We start from the raw sequence: 21,235 nt of genomic DNA, 5'->3' as shown, positions 1-21,235 counted from the left end.
CGATTCACATCTCTAATGGCTACTTTAGTGGCATCAGACAAGGGCCGGATTTAAGATTATATTTCACCTCCAGAAATGAAAGAGCAGCGGGGCAGTCCCAGTTTCTGGGCACCTTCAGAATTTGGCGCCCCAGGCACTCGCCTCTGTTACCTCGGCCTAAATGCGGCCCTGCATCAGACTATCCAGCCGCTGTCCCGGCATGCCACCCATTTCCATTTCCTGATGCCCTCCCTCGTGTCACGAGACCAGGCGCCACCATGGCATAGTCTGGCGCTTACCCATGGGTGGGGAAGCAGGCGATGCTGGTGCCATGCTGGTGGTGCCGTCCTCGTGTATGTGGAGCTCCTGGCGCAGGCTGCGCTGCTGGGCGCCTGTCAGTGCCCGGTCCCGTTTCTCCCGTGCTGCCCTCAGCTTGGAAATGCTCAGCTTCAGGTCCAGGGGTTCGTCCAGGGAGTGCATCTTCAGTCCAGGGGGTGGGGAGAAATCAGAGATCTTCCAGGATCTCCTCCAAACAGAGAGGGATCCAGGGTCCGTGGGGGTGGGGGGTACCTGTGAGAGAGAGAATGAGAAGGGTCAAAGTCCACATGGCTCTACAAATGAAATGAATGTATGGCAAATATGCATAGGCACCTTTAATGCCTAAGAACCAAGGAGTGCAAGGGCGACAGACAGCAAGAGGAGAGAGATCTCTGAACAAAGTACCTCAGTCTAGACTGCTTAATACATTAACTTGATTCTTTCCTAGTTCCGTTCATTCCAGGGCCAGTGCTTGCTTTTTTGCTGTCCTGTGTGAACAATGACTGTGCTTCACCCCCACTCACCCCAATTCATTCAGTCTCTGTCCTGGGCCCATAAAAAAAAAAAAAAAAAAATAGCCCAGCTCCCTCCAGCAATCTATATTTTTAGAAACTGAAACCTTCGGCCACCCGCCCCCCCCCCCCCACCCCACCCCACAGAATCCATGGTCAAAGGAAGGGTAAACCTTTTAGCCTGGTACACAGACCTCCCCCCCCCACTCCCACACCCTCTACAGATACACACAATTAAATTATGCATTTATAACAGATTTTACATGAAAAAAACATTCAAAAGTTCAGTCTTCTGAGGCAAAAATGTCACTTACAATGTGCATATTATATTTACATGCACTGCTGTGGTGCCAACCAGAAAACTCTGCAAAAAAGGCACTTGGAACTTAATGAAATTAGACATTTTGTAATGTGTGTTGGGTGTGGGCTTGGCCTCAGAAAGCCATGAATAAACTGAATTACCATTACAATATAGTAAATCTCACAGACCAAAACAACCCTAACTGCCAGCATTCAAACAATTATAACCTTAGCTATGAAAAGGTAACACTGCACATATTATATCAGGCCCTAGAACACCAATACACCTCCTTTTAGGAAAACAAAACACATGAGATTGCTATAGATCCTTGCATAGAAACTACACGACAGCAAAATACTTTATCTCAATCACACATGCAGAACACAGACAGACCCTGACTAAATAAATAATAGAGAAACCAGAAAGTGTAAATAGAAACATGCAGAGAAGAATTGAACTGGAACCCACAACAAGCCAACCTCTATATGCAGGGCAACAATGAAAAACAGAAACATTACCATTCTTCATAAAGCATTAAATAATAAAATCAAGAAATATAAAAGATCATAATAGTAAAATCATATTCATAAAAAGAATAACTATTTCAACCAGTTAACAAATAGAATATCCAAAATTTCCCAAACACCAATAAAATATTTCAGAACAGCAGACACATCAAACCACCAAGCAATAATTAAAACAACTAAGAATAAAATAAAATACCTCTCTCCGTACCTGGAAACTTTTTATTTCCAGATGCCCCGAGATTGTCATGGATTAATGGGGGAGAGGAGGGGAAAACAAACAAACACAAACACACACCACAAGCAGGCTCTCATTCACACACACAAAAAGAAAGCAGGCTCCCATTTACACACACCTAACTAGCGCAGGCTCTCATTCACACATACACAAACATATCCCAGGCAGGTCCCCTTTCACACAAACAGAAATGCATCCCAGACAGGCTTCCATTCTCACAAACATATCCCAGGTAGGCTCCCATTCACACATACACACAAAACACTTCTCAGGCACACTCCCATTCACACAAACACTACCCAGGCAGGCTCCCATTCACACAAACACACAAACATATCCCAGGCAGGCTTCCTTCCTCTCTCTCACCCTCCCCACATGCAGGCAGGCTGGCCCTCCTGTTGTTGCTGAAAGACTCCAGCTTGATTCACCACCTCCTGGCAGGCTCAATGCCCTGGATACAACTGCAAAAGTGCAGCAGAGTATGCTAGAGTCACATCAAAGTGCATGTAGGCATCCTTCTGAAGAAAAGAGAGCAGTCTCCTGTCTGTACTGGAACCCACAGTCACGGGGGGGGGGGGGGGGGGGGTTCCAGCGCCTGCGGCCTCTCCTCATTTCAGTTGCCGGCAGGTTGGGCTCCGCCCGCAGCCCTGCAATCTCCCCTGCTGCTACCCCTCCGGATGTGCCGCCCCATGCAAATGCGCGTTACGCACACCCAGTCGTGCAGGGCCTGGTTGATTCTAAGAGCGGATTGGCCTATCAGGGCTTCGGCCGTGCCCCGGTCAGGCCAGTCACGTGGCTACGGGGCTAACTTGTGCGAGCTTCCTGCAGTCGGGGCACCGTTAGCACCAGGTACGTTCCTCGAGTCTCAGCCACAGTTTCTGCCTCTCTCTATTTTAAGCCCTAATTTAGCCCCAACAATTCCTCTGAGGGAGTCTTTGGCTCTGCTGGGTCCCTCCTCCCTGAAGACCAAGGAGGCCGTTGTCCACCAGGCTGCATGGCCGAAGAGAAGAAGCCACTGTCAGCTTATGACAACACTTGGGATCAAAGGGTAATTATTCTTTAAAGCAAACATGAAAAAATAGTAATTTATTGATAACAGATGCAACAAATTGGAAAGAACCAGATCACTGGAAATGCAGATGCATTGTTACAGTTTGTAATAGGGATGAGCATAGAAAAAAAAACTGGTTTTGTTTTTGTTTTTTTTTGTTTGTTTACTTACCATTTTTTATTCATTTCATTTGTCCTGGTTCCTAATGTAATTCTTTTATTTTATTTCATTTTATTCATTTCCATTAAATTCAATGAGGAAAACTATGCTTCCTGGGCACAATATTCAAAGATATCCAGTTATCCAGATATAACTTAAAAGTTATCTAACTTATCCGAATAACTTAGAAGGGCTATTTGGCAGCAGCTTCTTCTTTTCCTCCGCATGGCCTGGCTGACAGGGACCTCTTCTTGAATGAGAGAGAGAACGTGTGTGTTGGAGAATATGGGTGTATGTGAGAGAGAGAGAGAGAGGAGAAAGTTGTACCACTCCCTCCCTGAACTAATCCATGACAATCTCAGGATGACTTGAAATCAAAAGTTCCCAGGTATGGAGATGTGATGAAGTGCAGGCTGTCTTAAGGGAGGAAAACCCGGCCCGGATCACCTCCGGGAGGGTCCGGAGTAGAGCCAGACAGCAGAAGCTTGTTGGGTGCCAGACTTGGTCCTCAGAAATCTTTGAGTAAACTGAATTACGATATAGAATGCTCTCATATGAAAACAACGCTACCTGCCAGCACCTGAATAGTAATAACCCTATCTATAGTGATGAGGTGCAGGCTGTTTCAGGGGAGGAAAACCCGGACCTGATTCCCCCCAGGGAGAGCCCGGAGCAAAGCTAGATGGCAGAAGGCATATTTCAGGCCATCTCGAAGCAACTCAGGAGAGGGGAGAGGGAGGGGGGGGGGCCCCCCGCAGCCTCCCTCTCGACAATTAAGACCATTTATATTCCATTGTGGCCACTGCATCCCGCAGGTGGCCGCACAAAGTGCCCCTAAACTAATGTCACTTGATCTATTTGTGACTTGGCCTGTCCAGAGGTTTCCCTGGTTCCCGAGCTCTTAGATGAGTTTAAGCATGGGGGGGGAATTGCCACTGCCAGGCTTGCTCCCAGGATGTCTGAAGAAGGGGCGGCCGACTTCATGAGCTTGGGAGGAAGGGGATGGGGCAGTAACCCTGGCAGGGAGGCTTCGGTGTTGCTCCCATCTGCCCAAGCGGGACCCCGAGGCTCATGGCTGGCTAAGGGCGGGAATGCCTTACTCTTCCAGTGCACGTGCTTAAAAAAAAAAAAAAAAAAAAAAAGGGGCATGCGCCACTGCCCCTCAGACAGCAGAAGCCGCCTGAGAGTGGAACAAAAACTACCCTTCCCAGCTGAGCCAATGGGGACAGGAGGAGCTTGATTGCACAGCTGGGCAGGGCATCAGGGAAAGGCACACACCTGTCCCAATGATTACGGACCAGGGGGAGCTGGAAGAGAAGAGAAGCTCTTCAGAGGAAGAGGAGGCCTCTGCAGACATGGAGACAGAGTAAGTGAAGGATTACTCTGGAGTTTTTTTTGACTGTTTTTGTTTAAGCCGTGATCAGGTGGTGGTTTTGTGTTTAAGGAGTGGGAAGACCATGCGTGACCTGCAGCACAACTGAGGGGAGTTGGGGAGAGTTGTGCTACCGCTGGGCAGGGCAGTGTTTTGCTGGCTGAGGAGGCCAGGCAGAGGGGTTTCCCCTATGAACTGCGAGTTTGGGGATTTACTGTGGAGTTCTAGTTTGGTAGGCATGTGAATCGTTTTTCTGACGGATGAAAATATCATACGATATTTTCTCATCTGTCAGGTATCGGGGGTTCCCCAAAAGCGACAGGAAAACCCCATGAAATTTTCGTGTGGTTTTCTTATCATTTGGGGGGGGAAGAAAGGGCACACAGAAAAACAACCCCCAAACCCACCCGACCCTTTAAATCGAATTATTTACAATCCCCCCCCCCAAAAAAAAATCTTTTCTAAAGTATCTGGTGGTCCAACGGGGGTCCCGGGAGCGATCTCCCGCTGCCAGTAAACAAAATGGCGCCGATGGCCCTTTGCCCTTACCATGTGACAGGGGCTATTGGTGCCATTGGCCGGTCCCTATCACATGGTAGGAGCAATGGGTGGCCCGTGCCATTTTTTAAGTTGGCGACAGCCGTCCATTGCGCCTACCATGTGATAGGGACCAGCCAATGGCACCGATAGCCCCTGTCACATGGTAAGGGCAAAGGGCCATCAGCGCCATTTTGTTTACTGGCAGCCGACGGCCCGAGAGCGGGTGATAGCTCCCGGGACCCCCGTTGGACCACCAGATACTTTGGAAAAGTTTTGGGGGGGGGGAATTCTAAATAATTCAATTTAAAGGGTCGGGTGGGGGGGTTTCGGCTCGGAACAGCCAAAAAAAAAGGCGTTCAGAATCGCGGGAAACGAAGATTTTCCGCAGTTCTACGAACCCAATACTGGAAACGAGTCTGGTACCGATTCACATCTCTACTGTTTGGTGATACAAACTGTGCTTTGCGTTTATTTTTGCTGTGAGCTGGTATGGACCTGTTGCAGGGTACTTTAGAGCACTTGTGCAAGCCCTGTAAAGGTACCGGTGGCCCACGTCAGGGTCGGAGGAGTTAATTGCTGCTGAGTTTACAGAAGGGATCCACTGGGAAAAGAAGCATTGGTGGTCTGGAGCAGCTGTGGATCTTCCTGGAAGTGGCAAACCTTCACAGGCGACCAGGGGATTTTTTTTTTTTATCCTTATTAGTTTTAATAATTTGGTGTTATTTGATGTCTTCTGTTTTTTAAATATTTATTTGGTTTATATTCTGCTTTTAATGGTATTTGGGAATAAAAAAAAAATAATTACTGGATATTCTTTTCATCAGCTGTTTTGAAATATTTATTCTTTATGATTATGGTTTCACTATTATGATTAATGGTTCATATCTTGATTTTATTGTTTGATGTTTAATGAGGAATGGTGATGTTTCTGTTTTTAAATTGTTGCACTGCATATGGAATCTGTCGTTACAGTTTCCAATTCAGTTTTTTGTCTGCGTGTTTCTAGTTATACTTTGGTCTCTTTATTCTGTATTTGGTGAGGGTCCATCTGTTCTACATGTATGACTGGGGTGAGGTATTTTGCTAGCCTGTAGTTTCTGTATAGGCATCTGTAACAGCTTGGCTTGTTCTGTTTTCCTAATATCAGGTGTATTGATGTTTTAGGGCCTGGTGTAATATTTGAAGTGTTGCATTTTCATAGAGAGGGTTGTAACTGTTTGAGTGCTGGCAATTAGTGCGCTTTTCATATGGGAGATTTACTATATTGTAATTAAGCTTACTTAAAGCTTTCTGAGTGCTGACATGCTTTACAAAATTCTCAATACCATATGACTGCAGATGTTTTGGGGGTTTTTTCCCCCAGAGTTTTCCAGTTGGTACCACAGCAGGGCATGTAAATAATACACGTTTTAAGTGAAATTTTTACCTTAGAACACTGAATATTCTTTTTCATGTAAAATCTGTTACTATAAATGCATATTTTACATTTTATTGTGGTAAGGGTGGGGCTAGGAGTGTGTGCAAGGCTGTAAGGTTCGCCTATGACACCTAATACCCTTGCACCAGCGCTGGCTCCATAAGAGAAAGCAGATTCCATCTGGAGCTGTGCTACTTTGGGTTAGTGGCTCTCCCCAGTTTCATCCTGGGCTCAATTTTCTCTTTTTATAAGTCCAGAGAACAGTAGGGGTTCACTTCTTGTCCCCTCTCCCCTGGAGTCAGTAGGCAGAGCAAAGCCTGGGGAACCATAAAAGCAGCAGACTGTGTAGCCTGCAGTCATTGCGAATGCACTAGAGTAATGAGAGGGTTGTGGAGAAGAGGAGGCAAGCTACAGGCAAAGGAAGGAAGGGGGCAAGCCAGGAGAAAGTGCCTATGGAACCCAGAAGTGTGACCTAGCCGCAGCAAAGCCCATTCCCACAAAGGCTGGAACAGAGGTCCAGTGGGACCTGAACAGCAGTCTGGCTGCGGCGAAGTCCATCCCACGCAGCCAGAAGAGAGGCCTGGCTACAGCGGAGTTCATCCCACTCTAGCCAGAAAGGAGGCTTGGAAGGCTCGATAAGCAGCCTGGACACAACAGAGCCTGTCCTGCGGTGGCTGGAAGAGAGGCCCAGTGGGGCTCGAAGAGCATCCTGGCCGCAGCCCAAGAAAGAGAGAGGGAGGCCATGAGCGCATACATGTGTGTGTGTGTGTGTATAAGACTGAGTGAAATCCTGTGTCTTGTGTGTGTGTGCAGGGTGAAAGTAAGAGCCTGTGTGTGTGTGAGAGAGAGAAATGTGCAGGGCCGGATTTACACATTTCTATGCTCTAGGCCAAAGCACAATTCTGCGCCCCCTCCCCCCTCAAAAGTTGATTTATAATTTTCAATTTAATATGTAATCCCTACCAGTTATTCGAAACGTATTTAAACTTGCGACGAGTGAACCCAGAAGCTAAATAAAACAGACCAAAACCAGTAAAAAAAAATTTCAGCCCGCAGGACTCGCATCGCCCCACGGAAGTTCTTCTGTCCGACCCGAAATATTTTTAACCCAGCCCGCGGGTTCGGGTTGGGCCTGCCCGCAAAATGTAGATGTCTGCCTTTATAACCCATAAGAGGTACGACAATTACTTCTTTTGTTAGTTCAAATTATTCACCCAGATGGCTTACTAGATACAAAAACAGCAAATAAAATTGACATAGAATTTTATTGAAATGTTTTGCATTTTGTGTCAAACTTACATTACACCACATTAAATGATGCTGCATAAACAAGCCATAAGTTGTTTGTTTCATGTTTTGTGATAAAAATCGCCGCCTCCTTATAATTTGGCGAACACCCGTCAACTTTTTCTACTTATGGCTTTCAGCCCTGAGTTAACAACAGTATATAAAAGTAGTAACGATATATTATACGTACCTATTATCAGTAGATATGTAGAAGACAAGCGATATGAGCGTAATGAATCACTATTGTAACGCCAAATCTGGAATTTTCCTTTAACACGTGGTTTACGCTGAGTGTGTGAGAGAAATAGCAAATGCTTTTCACTTGTGACTGAGCAAGACAGCGCAAACTGTAGAGATGGGCAACGTAAATGTACCACTCAATTTATTTAAAGTATATGGATGTAAAATTTAAAAAACAGCATTTTATATGGCCTTTTCAAAATAATATTGAAAAATTTGTAAATGTTTGATTGTTATTTCTGCTGAATATACGCCCCCCTGACTACTGTGCCCTAGGCCATGGCCTAGATTGGCCTTATGGGAAATCCGACCCTGGAAATTTGTATGTGAGAGAGAAAGTGTGTTAGTCTGTATGCATATGAGTCTGTGTGTAAGACAGGATGTGAGCGAAAGCCTGTGTGCATGTGTGTTTGTGCGAGAGAGAAGTATGAGTGAGCACCTGTGTATGTGTGAGAGCGAGCCTGTATGCATATGTGACAATGTGTGGTTGAGTGAGGGAGAGAGAGAGAGGATTTGTGTGACAGCCTGTGTACATGTATGAATATGTGTGAGAGAAAGTGTGAGTGAATGCCCTTGTGCATGTGTGGGAGAGAGAGCCTGTTTATGTGAGAGAGGGTGTGTATGAGTGAGGCAGTGTATAAATGTGTCTGTGAAAGAGAAGATAAAATTTGTGCCGCCCCCTCCTCTAATCCACGACATCTCAGGGTGATAGAAAATAAAAAGATTCCATGTATGAGAGAACAGGGAATTTTTTATTTTTATTCGTTTAATTGTTGGGTGTAATTTGATGTGTCTGATTTGAAATATTTTATTGTTTTTTTGAGAACTTTTTAAACATTTTTTAGTTTAATTCTTGAATGATGTTCTGTTTGTCAGCTGTTTTAAAATATTTATTCTTTTTATTAGTATAGGTTTATTATTATGATTGTTATATTTCTTGATTTTATTATTGTTTTATGAGGAATGATGGTGGTTTCTGGCTTTCCATTGTTGCATTGCATACAGCCTGGCTTCTTGCGTCAGGATTTGTCTGCACATTTCTATTTATATTTCATAATGTCTTTATTCTTTATGCAGTTTTGTGTATGAATCTATAATAGCTTGTTCTGTTTTCCTAATAGGAGTTTATTAATGGCTTTCGTAAGGCTAAGCCTTTACAATAGGCTTAATACCATATGGGTTTCCAGTATCTTTTTTTGCAGGGATTTCTGGCTGGCACTGCAGTAGTGCATGCATATATATGCTGTGATATTTTTACCTCAGATCTGACCATGAATGTCCTTTTTTCATGTAAAATCTGTTATTTTAAATGCATAATTTTTAATTGTGTGTAATGTGGGAGGGGAGTGCAAGCCTACGGCACCTAAAACCCTGGACCCTGAAGTGGAGGGAGTGTGCCACACTCCCACCATTCACTCATCTCCCATTTCTCCAGAGGGCAAATGGTGGGGGAAACACGGGAGGCAGATGCTGGGGTTTCTGGGATTGTGGCAGGGTTGCCAGCTTCCTAGAAATATTAATCACCGACTCTGTCATCCACACATCTGGGAACTCTCACCCCCACCCCTGCTTTCCCCCTTCTGCAGCATTTTAAATCCACCGTAACGACCATAGTCCAAGGTGACCCCCCTCTTGGCCCTTGATTTCACCTGTGCTGTGCCTTGGGGGAGGTGGGAGAGCCATCTCATCCCTCCCCTCAGGCACTGCGGGGGTGCCTGAGGTGCCCCCGCAGTGCTGGTGGTGAGTGCCGTGACCATGCTGCGTGTGTGCACCTGAGCTATTCGAGGTATACCCCACTACTGTCACGTGCCGCTCATATGGTTTATATTAGCTAGAGTGGTGAGGAGGCATAGTTTCCAGTATTTATGAAATGTAATATAGTAATTACAGGTTTTCATGCAAGGACAATGCAGAGCAGAATAGTATGGCTGAAAGCAAGAGTTGGCATGCTGAGAAATCCTTGAACTGAGACTGGCTGACAAAGATTATGTCCCTACCAGTATATGTCAGAGTCAAACACAGTACAATTATTTTATTTTTGTGACAATCATTTCCTGATCATATTAAGGCAATCTGGTCTGCATAGCTGCAGGAATGTATTACAGCTTAACAATGTAACGCGCTCCCTCTAGAGGCAACATCGGAGAACTGCAGCTAAGAATGAAGTATTTTTGACAGTCATGAGAGCAAGCAGCTTGAAACAGCCACATTAGGAGTAAATTTACTATCTTTTTAAACAAAGGGCTTCATGCTCATAAGTGCTCTAAAACACATGCTCCACCCCGGAAAAAGATCTAGGCATCATAGTGGATAATACTTTAAAATAGTTGGCTCAGTGTGCTGCAGCAGTCAAAAAAGCAAACAATTATTAGGAAGGGAATGGTTAATAAAACGGAAAATGTCATAATGCCTCTATATCACTCCATGGTGAGACCGCACCTGGAATACTGTGTACAATTCTGGTCGCCGCATCTCAAAAAAGATATAGTTGCGATGGAGAAGGTACAGAGAAGGGCAACCAAAATGATAAAGGGGATGGAACAGCTCCCCTATGAGGAAAGGCTGAAGAGGTTAGGGCTGTTTATCCTGGAGGGGGGGATATGATAGAGGTCTTTAAGATCATGAGATGTCTTGAACGGGTAGATGTGAATCGGTTATTTACACTTTCGAATAATAGAAGGACTAGGGGGCATTCCATGAAGTTAGCAAGTAGCACATTTAATAGTAATCGGAGAAAATTATTTTTCACTCAGCGCACAATAAAGCTCTGGAATTTGTTGCCAGAGGATGTGGTTAGTGCAGTTAGTGTAGCTGTGTTCAAAAAAGGTTTGGATAAGTTCTTGGAGGAAAAGTCCATTAACGGCTATTAATCAAGTTTACTTAGGGAATAGCCACTGCTATTAATTGCATCAGTGGCATGGGATCGTCTTAGTGTTTGGGTAATTGCCAGGTTCTTGTGGCCTGGTTTGGCCTCTGTTGGAAACAGGATGCTGGGCTTGATGGACCCTTGGTCTGACCCAGCATGGCAATTTCTTATGTTCTTATGTTCTAACCAATGAAAAAAAAAATCTGGGTCTGACAGGCACCTAATCTACAGTCCTTCCTCCATGGCAGATAGGTTACAGGAATGTATTCCGTCCTCAGACATTAACCATCCATTTCATAACATCCCCATAAAGAGCTAGAGAAAATCAGGCCACTTTCTGAAGAAACCATCTAGGTCAGCTCACTAATTTATATGGCGGAGAAAAACCGGACAGTGTCATGGGACAGAAACAATGATATGCCCAGTGCTACTGCTACAAGGGACCATCCTCAAGAATTTGTCCCCATCACTTGAAGGGGAATACTGCCTAGTATAGCTATGATCAAGAATGAAAGTGTCATGGAGGGCCAAGATGGAATCAGGATATATCCCCACAGGAGGAGTACAGGACTGCAGGGCTGGACAAGTGCTGGTCTTCTGCCTAGCCAACCCCTTCCCTCACAGGTTGAGCCCTTAGATTCTGGTGATACTGAGGGTGTGGCAACAGTTGGAGCCAGACAAGGTTGGATACAAGCTCAGGCTTTGGACTAAATACAGGCTTAGGCTGGGGACTGGGTACAGAGTACAAGATGCACCAGGGACAAGGCCAAGGATTGGGAAACAGATAAGGAACTGGACAAGATGGTGCAAGACAGGACTGGACAGAACTGACAAGGACAGGTAACAATAAACAGAGAAGCCCAACAGGGCACACGCTTGGCTAGGAGAATCTACCAGGCCCGAAGGCCATAAGGCAAGGCAGAGAGGCCTGGGTAGGCCGCAGGGCAAGACGAGAAAACAACAACATGATGGCCAGGTCAAGGATCTAAGGTGACTCAATGAAGAGGCATCAATGGATTGGACAGGCTGGATTAAGTAGTGCAGGAACTGGCAAGTCAGGTGGTTAGTGAGGAGGTGGCTCTGGTAGCTGGGAGCAGAGCTCACTGGAGGCCTCTGCTGGTAGGGAGGAGTCATAGCGGGTGAAGCTGCCCAGCAGGCAAATCCATGACATACAGCATGAGAAGACCATCAGTAATGATGGGGGGGGGGGTCCTTCTATACTAGATTTTCATTATGAAGAAGTATTCCCTTACAAATAACAAGTCATTTATATACAGTATCGTTGTCATCTTGGTAAGGAGAAGACACTCAATATGCTGAAGGGTTTCATAGCTTTTACTATGAGTTTTGTACATCACACCCCAGTTGGTAGGGTGTGACTGCTGGAGGGTTTCTTGTTGAATACATTTTAATAAAATTTGATATTATTACCATTCTCAAGAAATCACAGTGGTTTTTCAATTCATAAAACATATGATTAAAAAGCCATATTGTCATGATTAGTTTACTCAATACAAAAGTAACTATTCTTATGTCCTATTACTAACTAAAAACCAACATCAACTTTTTAAAATCCTGATTAAAAAGCATGTCAGTTATTTTCCTAAATTTCTCATAATGATGAGATCTTCAGTTTTGGGGGCTGGTTCTTTTCTGGATTATAAACATAGCCTCAGTTCGGGACAGGGTTCCCATGTGGATAACGTGCATCAGGGTTTCCTTCTGGATAACGGTAGCTCTGTCAGCACAGAAACTGAAGCAAGCAAAGGAAAGAGAAGCAGATGTGCTGGCTGTCGGAGACCCTTGGGAAAAGAGCTAAGGAAACATGGAAGCATGTGAATAAAGAAATGTATGGCAGTAGCTGACCCGTAAATTTACAGAGATCTCCCAGACGCAGCCAGCAGCTGCACCTCCACACTGCCTCGAATTCACGCAATGGAAGGATTTCTTATGCCCCACTGCATGCATATAGCAGGGACAGAGAACCTTCTTCAATTCAGGTGCCATGAAAAAGTCGAACACCTGGAGTTCCCAGGGCTGGTGAGGGCCGGCATGCTATTCATTCTCAGTTGAGGGTTGTGCCTCTCCAGTGCCAGTGGGCCTGGCCCTTGTGCCACTGGCTCGCCATCACTAGTACCTATGGCATAGCATAGCATTTAATATGAGACACGGTGCCCAAGGCGAGATGCAGCATTCATCACGTAAACAATGAAGAAGCAGCAGTATGAAGCTCAAAACAGCCTAAGGTAACATACTAACATGATGGCAGAGACAGACTCCAATAGGTCATTTGGTCTGCCCAGCAAGTTAGGTTGTAAATACTGCTACATGCAGGTTACCCCTGCATGCAGAAACATTACGTCAAACGTTACCACGGCAATCTCGTTTCTTATGGAATAAACTGTAAAAATAAGGTAAAAAGCATACAAAACCATCAGTTAAAATGTATAATAATTCATATACTAAATTAGCAATCAGATTAGAGAAAAAATTGAATCCAGAATACAATTTGGCTGTAAAAAGGGTTAACCAAAAGCCTGAAGGAAAAAAAAAAAAAAAAACACGTTTTGACCAGACAATCCTCTGTGGTACGGGCTTCTTTAAGGAAGGAATTCCATAAAAATGGAATGGAAAAGCAGAAAGCCTTTAACAAACGGAACCACAAGGAATGCCTCCTGGGCTGATGGGAGCTGGCACGAGGGAAAGTAAAAAGAAAGGCAATCTTGGAGATACTGTGCTTCTTTAAGCTGAGCATGGAATTTAATAGGCAGGCAATGAAGACTTTTCAAACCAGGACTTACCCTGCTCATGGGGGAATTCTGCATTGCAGTTACACACGATTTCCAGAGAGTTCTCCTCTTTCACAGAATTCTGCATTTGACCCTCAGAATTAGGGGGGAGCAGACAGGAGAGAAAGCTAGAGGGCTTTGTTGGGGTGAGGAGAGAAGTTAGAAGGGGTTCGGGAGCTGAAAATGAGAGCTAGGGAGGAGTTCAATCCCTGTGAGGGAAAGACAGAAAAGGTTGGGGGTCTTGCTGGGAAGAGCAGAGAGAACAGTGGAGGGGGGTTCAACCCCAGGAGGGGGAGAAAGCTGAGAGTCTTACTGGACAGTGGGAAGAGATAGAACTGGGGGGGGGGGGGAAGGGGCCTGGGGGAGCAGAGAAAATGAGCTTAGGGTCTGCATGGGAGAGAGGGAGATGAGGCGAGTGGTTTGAGCATGGTGGGGAAGAGAGAAAAGGCTTGTGGGGGGGAAAGGGATGGGATTGGGGGGATTGGCCCAAGGGAAGGAGAGATCAAGCATGGGGAAAGTACTCAAGTCATAAGGTGGAGTGAGCTGGGAAGGGTCATTGAGCATGGGGAGACCAGGCCTTATGATGGGAAAATTCTGCGCGCACACACACACAAAAAAGATGGTTTTCTGTACTGAATTCTAAATTCGTTATTAATCAGACAGATTATATTGTGCTATCAGAACAAAAAAAGTCTGCAGAATTTTAAAATACAGAATTCCTCCAGGAGTATTATACTCTCATTAAAACTGCAACTCCCAAATATATGGTCAGCTTCAGTTTGAACAAGTTGTAATTTCCAAGCCACCTATAAAAGGCAATTTTCAAAGCTTTTCCCGGTGAGTAAATAGCCGTTCACCATGCTAGCAAAGGTCTGCTGAAAGTTGACCCCACCCTGCGGGCAAATGTACCTGCACTGTGAATAGCGCAGGCACTTTTATCCAGGCCTAAAAAGGGGTGGAGTCAGTGTGGAGGGAGGGAAAGATTTCCACTAGTGACGCTGGCAGGGTTTTCAAAAGGAATCCCCAGATGGGCTTGTAGTCCCATGGATAATCTAAAAATTGCCCCAGAGAGCACTGCAGGAAGCATCAGGGCATAGACTGAAGTTGCCAAATATGAAAAACAGACTTGCAGCTGGCAAACTCAGTGGGGCTGGGCTAAGGCATTTCTTGAGACCTTCACTACCTGGAACTCCAAATTAAATTTTAAATCCAATATCATGCCCAGACTATGAATTTGTTCTTTCCCAGGGAGGGTAACTCCATCTAGAGTTAACAAGAAATCTCAAATCTGTAACTGAGCATTACACACCTGAAACACTTCAGTTTTGGAAGGGTTCAATGTCAGCTTATTAGGGATGTGCATTCATTTTTAATAAATGCAAAAAACTGCAATGAAGGAGGTGGATGACGTCATTCTTCAAGCGTTGGGGCACTGGGAAGATGGCTGAGGCCGGACTTAGGTCTCAGTGCCAGTCCCCAGTGCCAGGCCAAAGCCTCAGCACTAGGAACAGGCCTCAAGGCTGGGTCCTGGCTCCAAGCCTAGGCTCTGGTGCTAGGACAAGGCGAGGCCCAAGCGCCAGGCATGGACTGGGCCTAGGCATGGAGACCAGACCCAGCCTCAATGCTGAGAAGAGGCTTCAGCTCAAGCCCCAGGCCAGGCCTCAGCATTGGAACCAGGCCTCAGGCTGGGCCTAGGCTACAGCACCATGACCAGGCCTCAGGGCCAGACCCCTGTCCCGTGCCTAGACTTTGGCGCTGGTCCCAGGCTGTTTTTTGTCCCAGGACAGGCAAGCCGAAGCCACCAGAGACTTTTTTTTTTTTTAAGTGATTTGTTTTGGATTTTTGAAGTAAATATTAAATAATAATGGGGAGAGGACTGATCTGTGACATACTTCACAAATCACTGACTATGAGAAGGAAAACGAATCATCCAGTATTAATGATACCAAAATGGAATAAAACTAAGGCAGAGCAGTACCCCCTCAGGCCCTTTCCACTAACAGATTTAACAAAATATCATGATCTATGGTATCAAATGTTGCAGGCAAATCCAGAAAAACTAGACAGGAGATAGTTTCCCATCTAATGCTCAAAGTAGATCATTTAGCAGAGCCTTCAAAATTGATTCTGCACTGCGGCCTGGTCTAAAACGAGATTTAAATGGGTCTAAAAATTTAAGATCATCCATTTACTCCTCAACGTGAAAGGCCAGCTCGTTCAACAATTTTAGCTAGAAATGACATATTCAAGACAGACAGAAAATTGTTCAGTTTATCCGAGTTGAGGGTAAATATTTTTCAACTGAAGGCAAACTATTGCCCTCTTCAAAGAGTCAGGCATTCTACCCTCACTTAGCAAGGTATTAACAGTAGGCATGTTCCAGTCTGTGAGGTCATCACTCGCCTCTCTGACCAGTCAAGATGGAAAGAGGATACAATGAGCAAGAAGCTGAGCTAACCTTGCTAAGGATCTTATTCATCTCAACAAGAGAAAATTGGGACTAATTGTCGGCATAGAACCAAGATTTTCTGTTGCATTTTAAATATAACAAATCTAACAAAATGTTCAGCGAACTTGTCACAACAGGATATAAAAGGTGTCTCAGACGATGAACTAGAAGGTCGCTATATCAGGCCTTTTACCATGACAAACAATTTCAGGGTAGAGTTTTTAGGAGAAGAAATCTTAACAGAGACATCTTTCTTTGCACCAGCAACTGCCTTATTATGAACAAGATTAAAAGATCTGTAGATAACTTAATCAGCATCCTGCTGCAAAGCCTTCCAACATCTTTCTATGGAAATAAATCTTAACAAATAAAAACAAAAAAATATATAAGATGAGATCTTTTTATTGGACTAACCTAATGCATTTCTTGAGTCACTTTCATGAGCTCATATTTCCTTCCACAGGTTAGAATAGAATGAGCAAAAAAGGACATTACCAGAAGATATAAGTAAATCATAAAAGACTTTCCAATGAAAGGATTCCCTTGCCAAAGAGGGTGGGGCAAGGGAATGATAGGTAATTAGATGGTGACAGGCAATATAATTTTAAGGCTCATAATGTGATGGGAAACCTAGGTCTCTGAGTCTTTTCTTGTCACTTCCGACAAGTCATACATTCATGAATTGTTTGAAATTTTCCTTTAATTATCTGGATCATAAGGCTCTGAAAAGTGCTCCCCCATGGTGGTGCTACCATGAACTTCTCTGTGGTGATTAATCTTGGGTCTCTGTGAAGTGATCTTGCCTTTAATGTCTGGCCAGTCTCGCCAATGCGACATGCTCAACATGGCAGCCACACTACTTTATCCACCATCTTTCTAGGCAGCATTTTTTGCCACCTTATTTGGTGGATCTCCCGAGAGAACCAAGGAGACAATTTTTGCCTTTTTAATGCAGTATCTGGACACTGCCTCCGAGCACCAGAACACACACTCGCAGCACTATTTCCTCCCTGACTTGCTGGAGAAAACTTCTATTTCTCTGGTAACATTCTGGGACTAGCATACAATGACTGTTCTGTCAGAGCCAAAGCCCTTCCATTGGCAATACTGCCTTTTAAACGGTTTCCCAGAGGTCAAGATAACTGTGATCCAGGAATCATTATTTATAGAGGTACAGGCTCTTTTCCTTTGCTACACAATGCGGTCCCAGAGCACTACTCCCACCCCAAACAACTGTAACCTAAGTGTTGCAATCATACCAAACTGGATTCAATAAATTCAGGTAACTAAAGGCCAAGGGTAGAAGCTGAAGGGCAAAGATGTCTTCTCACCTTTTCATAAGAGACGATTGCACTTATTTGGCTAAAGGATGTCATCATTTCCTACTTCGCCTCCCTTCAGAATTGCCCTTCCTTCAAGGCATGCAGGTAGGGGGTTGGAACACTACCCTACTGATGGCCTTCAAACAAACTGCATGCAGAGTTATGATTACACACTGTAAGCTGAAGTTCTCCTAGCTCTGATCATTAAAAGATTTATTTAAGGTGAGCACAACAGCAGCCCCAGTAGTCATCCACAGCCAGCAATTCCTGACCGGGATCTACCTAGAGAAACAGCTCAAAGTCTAGCTCTGGAGCCACTACTGGGAATGTCCAGCTTCCAGCCTTTACCTGTAGCAATCATTTAAGTGGTTGATGTCTGCTCATTGACTTCATTCAGCAGAATAGAAATTGGAGTGTTAGAAAGGCAGAAGATGCTGGCAAGATAGCACAATCTGGTCCACCTAATCTGCCTGCTTGTTCCTGCTTACTGTGCTGCCAAAGGCCTTCCTTTATCCATGGTCTTCTCCTTCCATCTGCCATTATGGACCTTTTGCATCTAGTCCACTTTACTTGAATTTGGGAAGTCTATTAAAATTTAATACAAACTTCTGGAGGCGAGAGAGGAGAGAACATTACCTGGGGTGAGGAGGAATCCCGGCCCTGCTTGTCTGTTTCCCGGAGCTATTGCCTGGACTGTCTGTGGTGCCTTTGTGAGTGAGGAGAGCCCTGGTCCTTGCTACGGATCTGTTGCGCCACTGACATCATCGAGGGGAGGGACCAGTAAGCCTAAAACTGGACCCCCCTGCGGCGCGCAGACGAGGCGAGAGAGGAGAGAACATTACCTGGGGTGAGGAGGAATCCTGGCCCTGCTTGTCCGTTTCCCGGAACTATTGCCTGGACTGTCTGTGGTGCCTTTGTGGGTGAGGCGAGCCCTGGTCCTCGCTACGGATCTGTCGCGCCGCTGACGTCATCGAGGGGAGGAACCGGTAAGCCTAAAACCGGACCCCCCTGTGGCATGCAGATGACGCCGGCACGCTGCCAAAGGGGCGCGCGGCTTTGTCTGGTTTTTTAGATATAATTCTCTCCTTGCAGCAACACGAATTTAACTGATTGAAGAGTTAGTAAGTAACTATAATTCTTTATCCCTCTCTCTGCTTCCAATCCGAAAGTCATTAGATTGGTAAATTTATCAGAGTTAATCATAAAGAAGGAGAAAATATTGATTTTTACTAGTTATGCCTCATATTAAGCGGAAGGCCTGAATAAGGGAAGCTGTGTTTTCGTCTCCCTTACCCAGACCAACCCAACCTCAGATTTCTTCATTCTTCATGACAGCAACAAATATACCACCAGAGTATAGGGCCGCAGTGGAGACGGATCATGAGCGAGAATCCGTATTTCAGGTCGAAGCCATCTCTTTGAGCCCCAGTGCTCCCAATCCCCCATCCCCACCAGTAGTTTTAAAGGATACCTCTGGGGACTCTCCTTCTGAAGAGAAATCTCCCGATTTAAATGTTGTATCTAATGTTGAATTGGGAATGGGGAACCAAGCTGCAGGGGGTGGCAAGGAGGATATGCCTTCTCTCTGTTATATTTCTCTACTCTGATTACCTTTCTCTTCATTTCCAATTCCAAGTTATTCACCCTTGTTATAATGTAACTTTTTACCTTCTGCTCCCAATCTGTCTCCTCTTTTGAGGTTTGACTAGTTATTGTTACTGTACTATTGTTCTATGTAAACCGAGTTGATTTGATCTGTATCAAGAAAATCGGTATATAAAAACCCTAAATAAATAAATAAATAAATGTCTAAAATGAAAGTAATTATACCAATTAAAACTGCAGAAGTAAACATGGACATACTCTGGGCTGCGATTAAGTCTCTCGAGACCGCAATAATAAAGTGGACTAATATTAACATAGACTCTCAACAAAAAGTATTAGATTTAGAAAAATCTGTTTCTCATTATAACAAATTGGAAGACCATGATGAACAATTGGAAAAAGTAGAATCTCTTCAAAAAAATCTAGTTAAGACGGAGATATCCAATTTGAAAAAGTTAGAATATATGGAGAATAATTTAAAATATTCCAATTTAAGGATATTACATTTTCCATATCAAAAAATTATTCCTCCTAGAGAAATGCTTAAGGAATTTTTACTGCATATTTCGAAAATGCCAGGTCAGTCTATACCAGCCCTGGCAAAAATGTATTACATACTACAAAGTGCATGAACGGGAGACACACAACCAGAACAGTCCATGAATGTTTCAGAAGTTTTAGAAACAACTATTGAAACAGAGATATTGTCAAGAGCAACTTTATTTGTCTCATTCTTTTTCCATCAGAAAGAGATACAGTGTTATGTCTATTTCTTAGAAATAGATTACAGAAATTCCACGGACAACAAATTTGGATGTACCCAGACCTAGCAAGGGTAACTCAGTTAAGAAGGCAGGAGTTCCTTAGATTAAAATCTGATACCCTTGCTATGGAGGCTAAATTCTTCTTACGGTACCCCTGCAAGTGTGAAATATGGTATAAGGAACATAAACGTGTTTTCTATGAGACTACTGCTTTACAGGCATTGCTAGATATGCACCCCCTAAATGCAGCAAATGGTTGAGAGCAATTATTAGATTTGTTGTGTCTCTGATTTTCTTTGAAAGAAGAGAGTGATATATACTCTCAAAATTACCTTTAAATTGCTCAAATTAAATAACTAATGTCTTACGGTTTTTCTTTAAGAAATAATACTGATATATGAATCGTATGAATAAATTTGGTACTAATATGGAAGTAAATATTATTACTGTATAATCATATTTCAGCATATACATATAACCTTGTTGTTATTAAAAATTCAAAAAAAAATTTAATACAAACTTCTGAATAGAACACAAAAATGATGGCAGAAAAGGACCAAATGATCCACCCAGTCTGCCCAGCAAGCTTATGCCAGTATCTGCACTGTGCAGGTTACCCCCATGCTTATCACTTTACCAGACCATAAAAGTCAGGGCCCTCGGAAGCTGTTTGAATCCAATTTCCCTTAATCATTGCCATGAAAGCAGAGAGCAATGTTGATCAAAGTATCAGGCTTAGTGACTAAGGGTAAGCAAGCTGCACAAGCTAGTAACCCCCATATTTATTTGTTCCCCAAACCTTAAAAGTCGGGGCCCTCGTTAGTTGCTGTCTGAATCCAATTCCCCTTTTCTCACTGCCGTTGAAGCAGAGAGCAAATGATGGAGTTGCATTATCAGTATCAAGGCTTATTTGTAAAGGGCAGCAACTGCCACACCAGCAAGTTACCCCCAATTACCCCCATGCACTCTTTTTTTCTTTATTTCCAACCTCTAGCCTTTTAGGGATCCACAGTATTTATCCCATGCCCCTTTGAATTCCTTCACTGTTTTTGTCTTCACCACCTCTTCCAGAAGGGCATTCCAGGCATTCACCACCCTCTCTGTGAAGAAATATTTCCTGACGTTGGCTCTGAGTTGTCCTCCCTGGAGTTTCATTTCATGACCCTTAGGTCTACTGATTTTTTTCCAATGAAAAAGATTTGACGATTGTGCATCATTAAAACCTTTCAGATATCTGAAGGTCTGTATCATCTCTCACCTGCACCTCCTTTCTTCCAGGGGGTACATATTCACATTCTTCAGCCTCTCCTCATAAGTCTTCCAATGCTGACCCCTCACCATTTTAGTTGCTCTTCTTCAGACCTCCTCTATCCTGACTTTATCCTTTTTGAGATATGGGCTCCAGTACTGTACACAGTACTCCAGGTGAGGCCTCACCAAGGACCTGTACAAGGGCATTATCTCCTCTTTTTTTTCTTACTGGTTATTCCTCTCTATGCAGC

At 44.2% G+C, this 21,235-nt stretch overlaps 1 protein-coding gene across 2 annotated transcripts in view; it reads right to left on the bottom strand.

Annotated features, from left to right (window-relative positions):
- GLIS2 (GLIS family zinc finger 2) overlaps window positions 1-21,235 on the bottom strand; it is a 155,991-nt gene that overhangs the window by 25,777 nt on the left and 108,979 nt on the right. For both annotated transcript variants that reach the window (XM_029576761.1, XM_029576762.1), the window contains exon 2: window positions 279-549. In XM_029576761.1, the coding sequence (XP_029432621.1) occupies window positions 279-459 (181 nt within the window). In that variant the 5' untranslated portion in view covers window positions 460-549. The remainder of the gene's footprint in view (window positions 1-278; window positions 550-21,235) is intronic.

Source organism: Rhinatrema bivittatum, chromosome 14, assembly GCF_901001135.1.
Source record: "Rhinatrema bivittatum chromosome 14, aRhiBiv1.1, whole genome shotgun sequence".
Taxonomy (NCBI): Eukaryota; Metazoa; Chordata; class Amphibia; order Gymnophiona; family Rhinatrematidae; genus Rhinatrema; species Rhinatrema bivittatum.
Note: the sequence above shows the minus strand (reverse complement) of the source record. Positions and strands in the feature narration are given on the sequence as shown.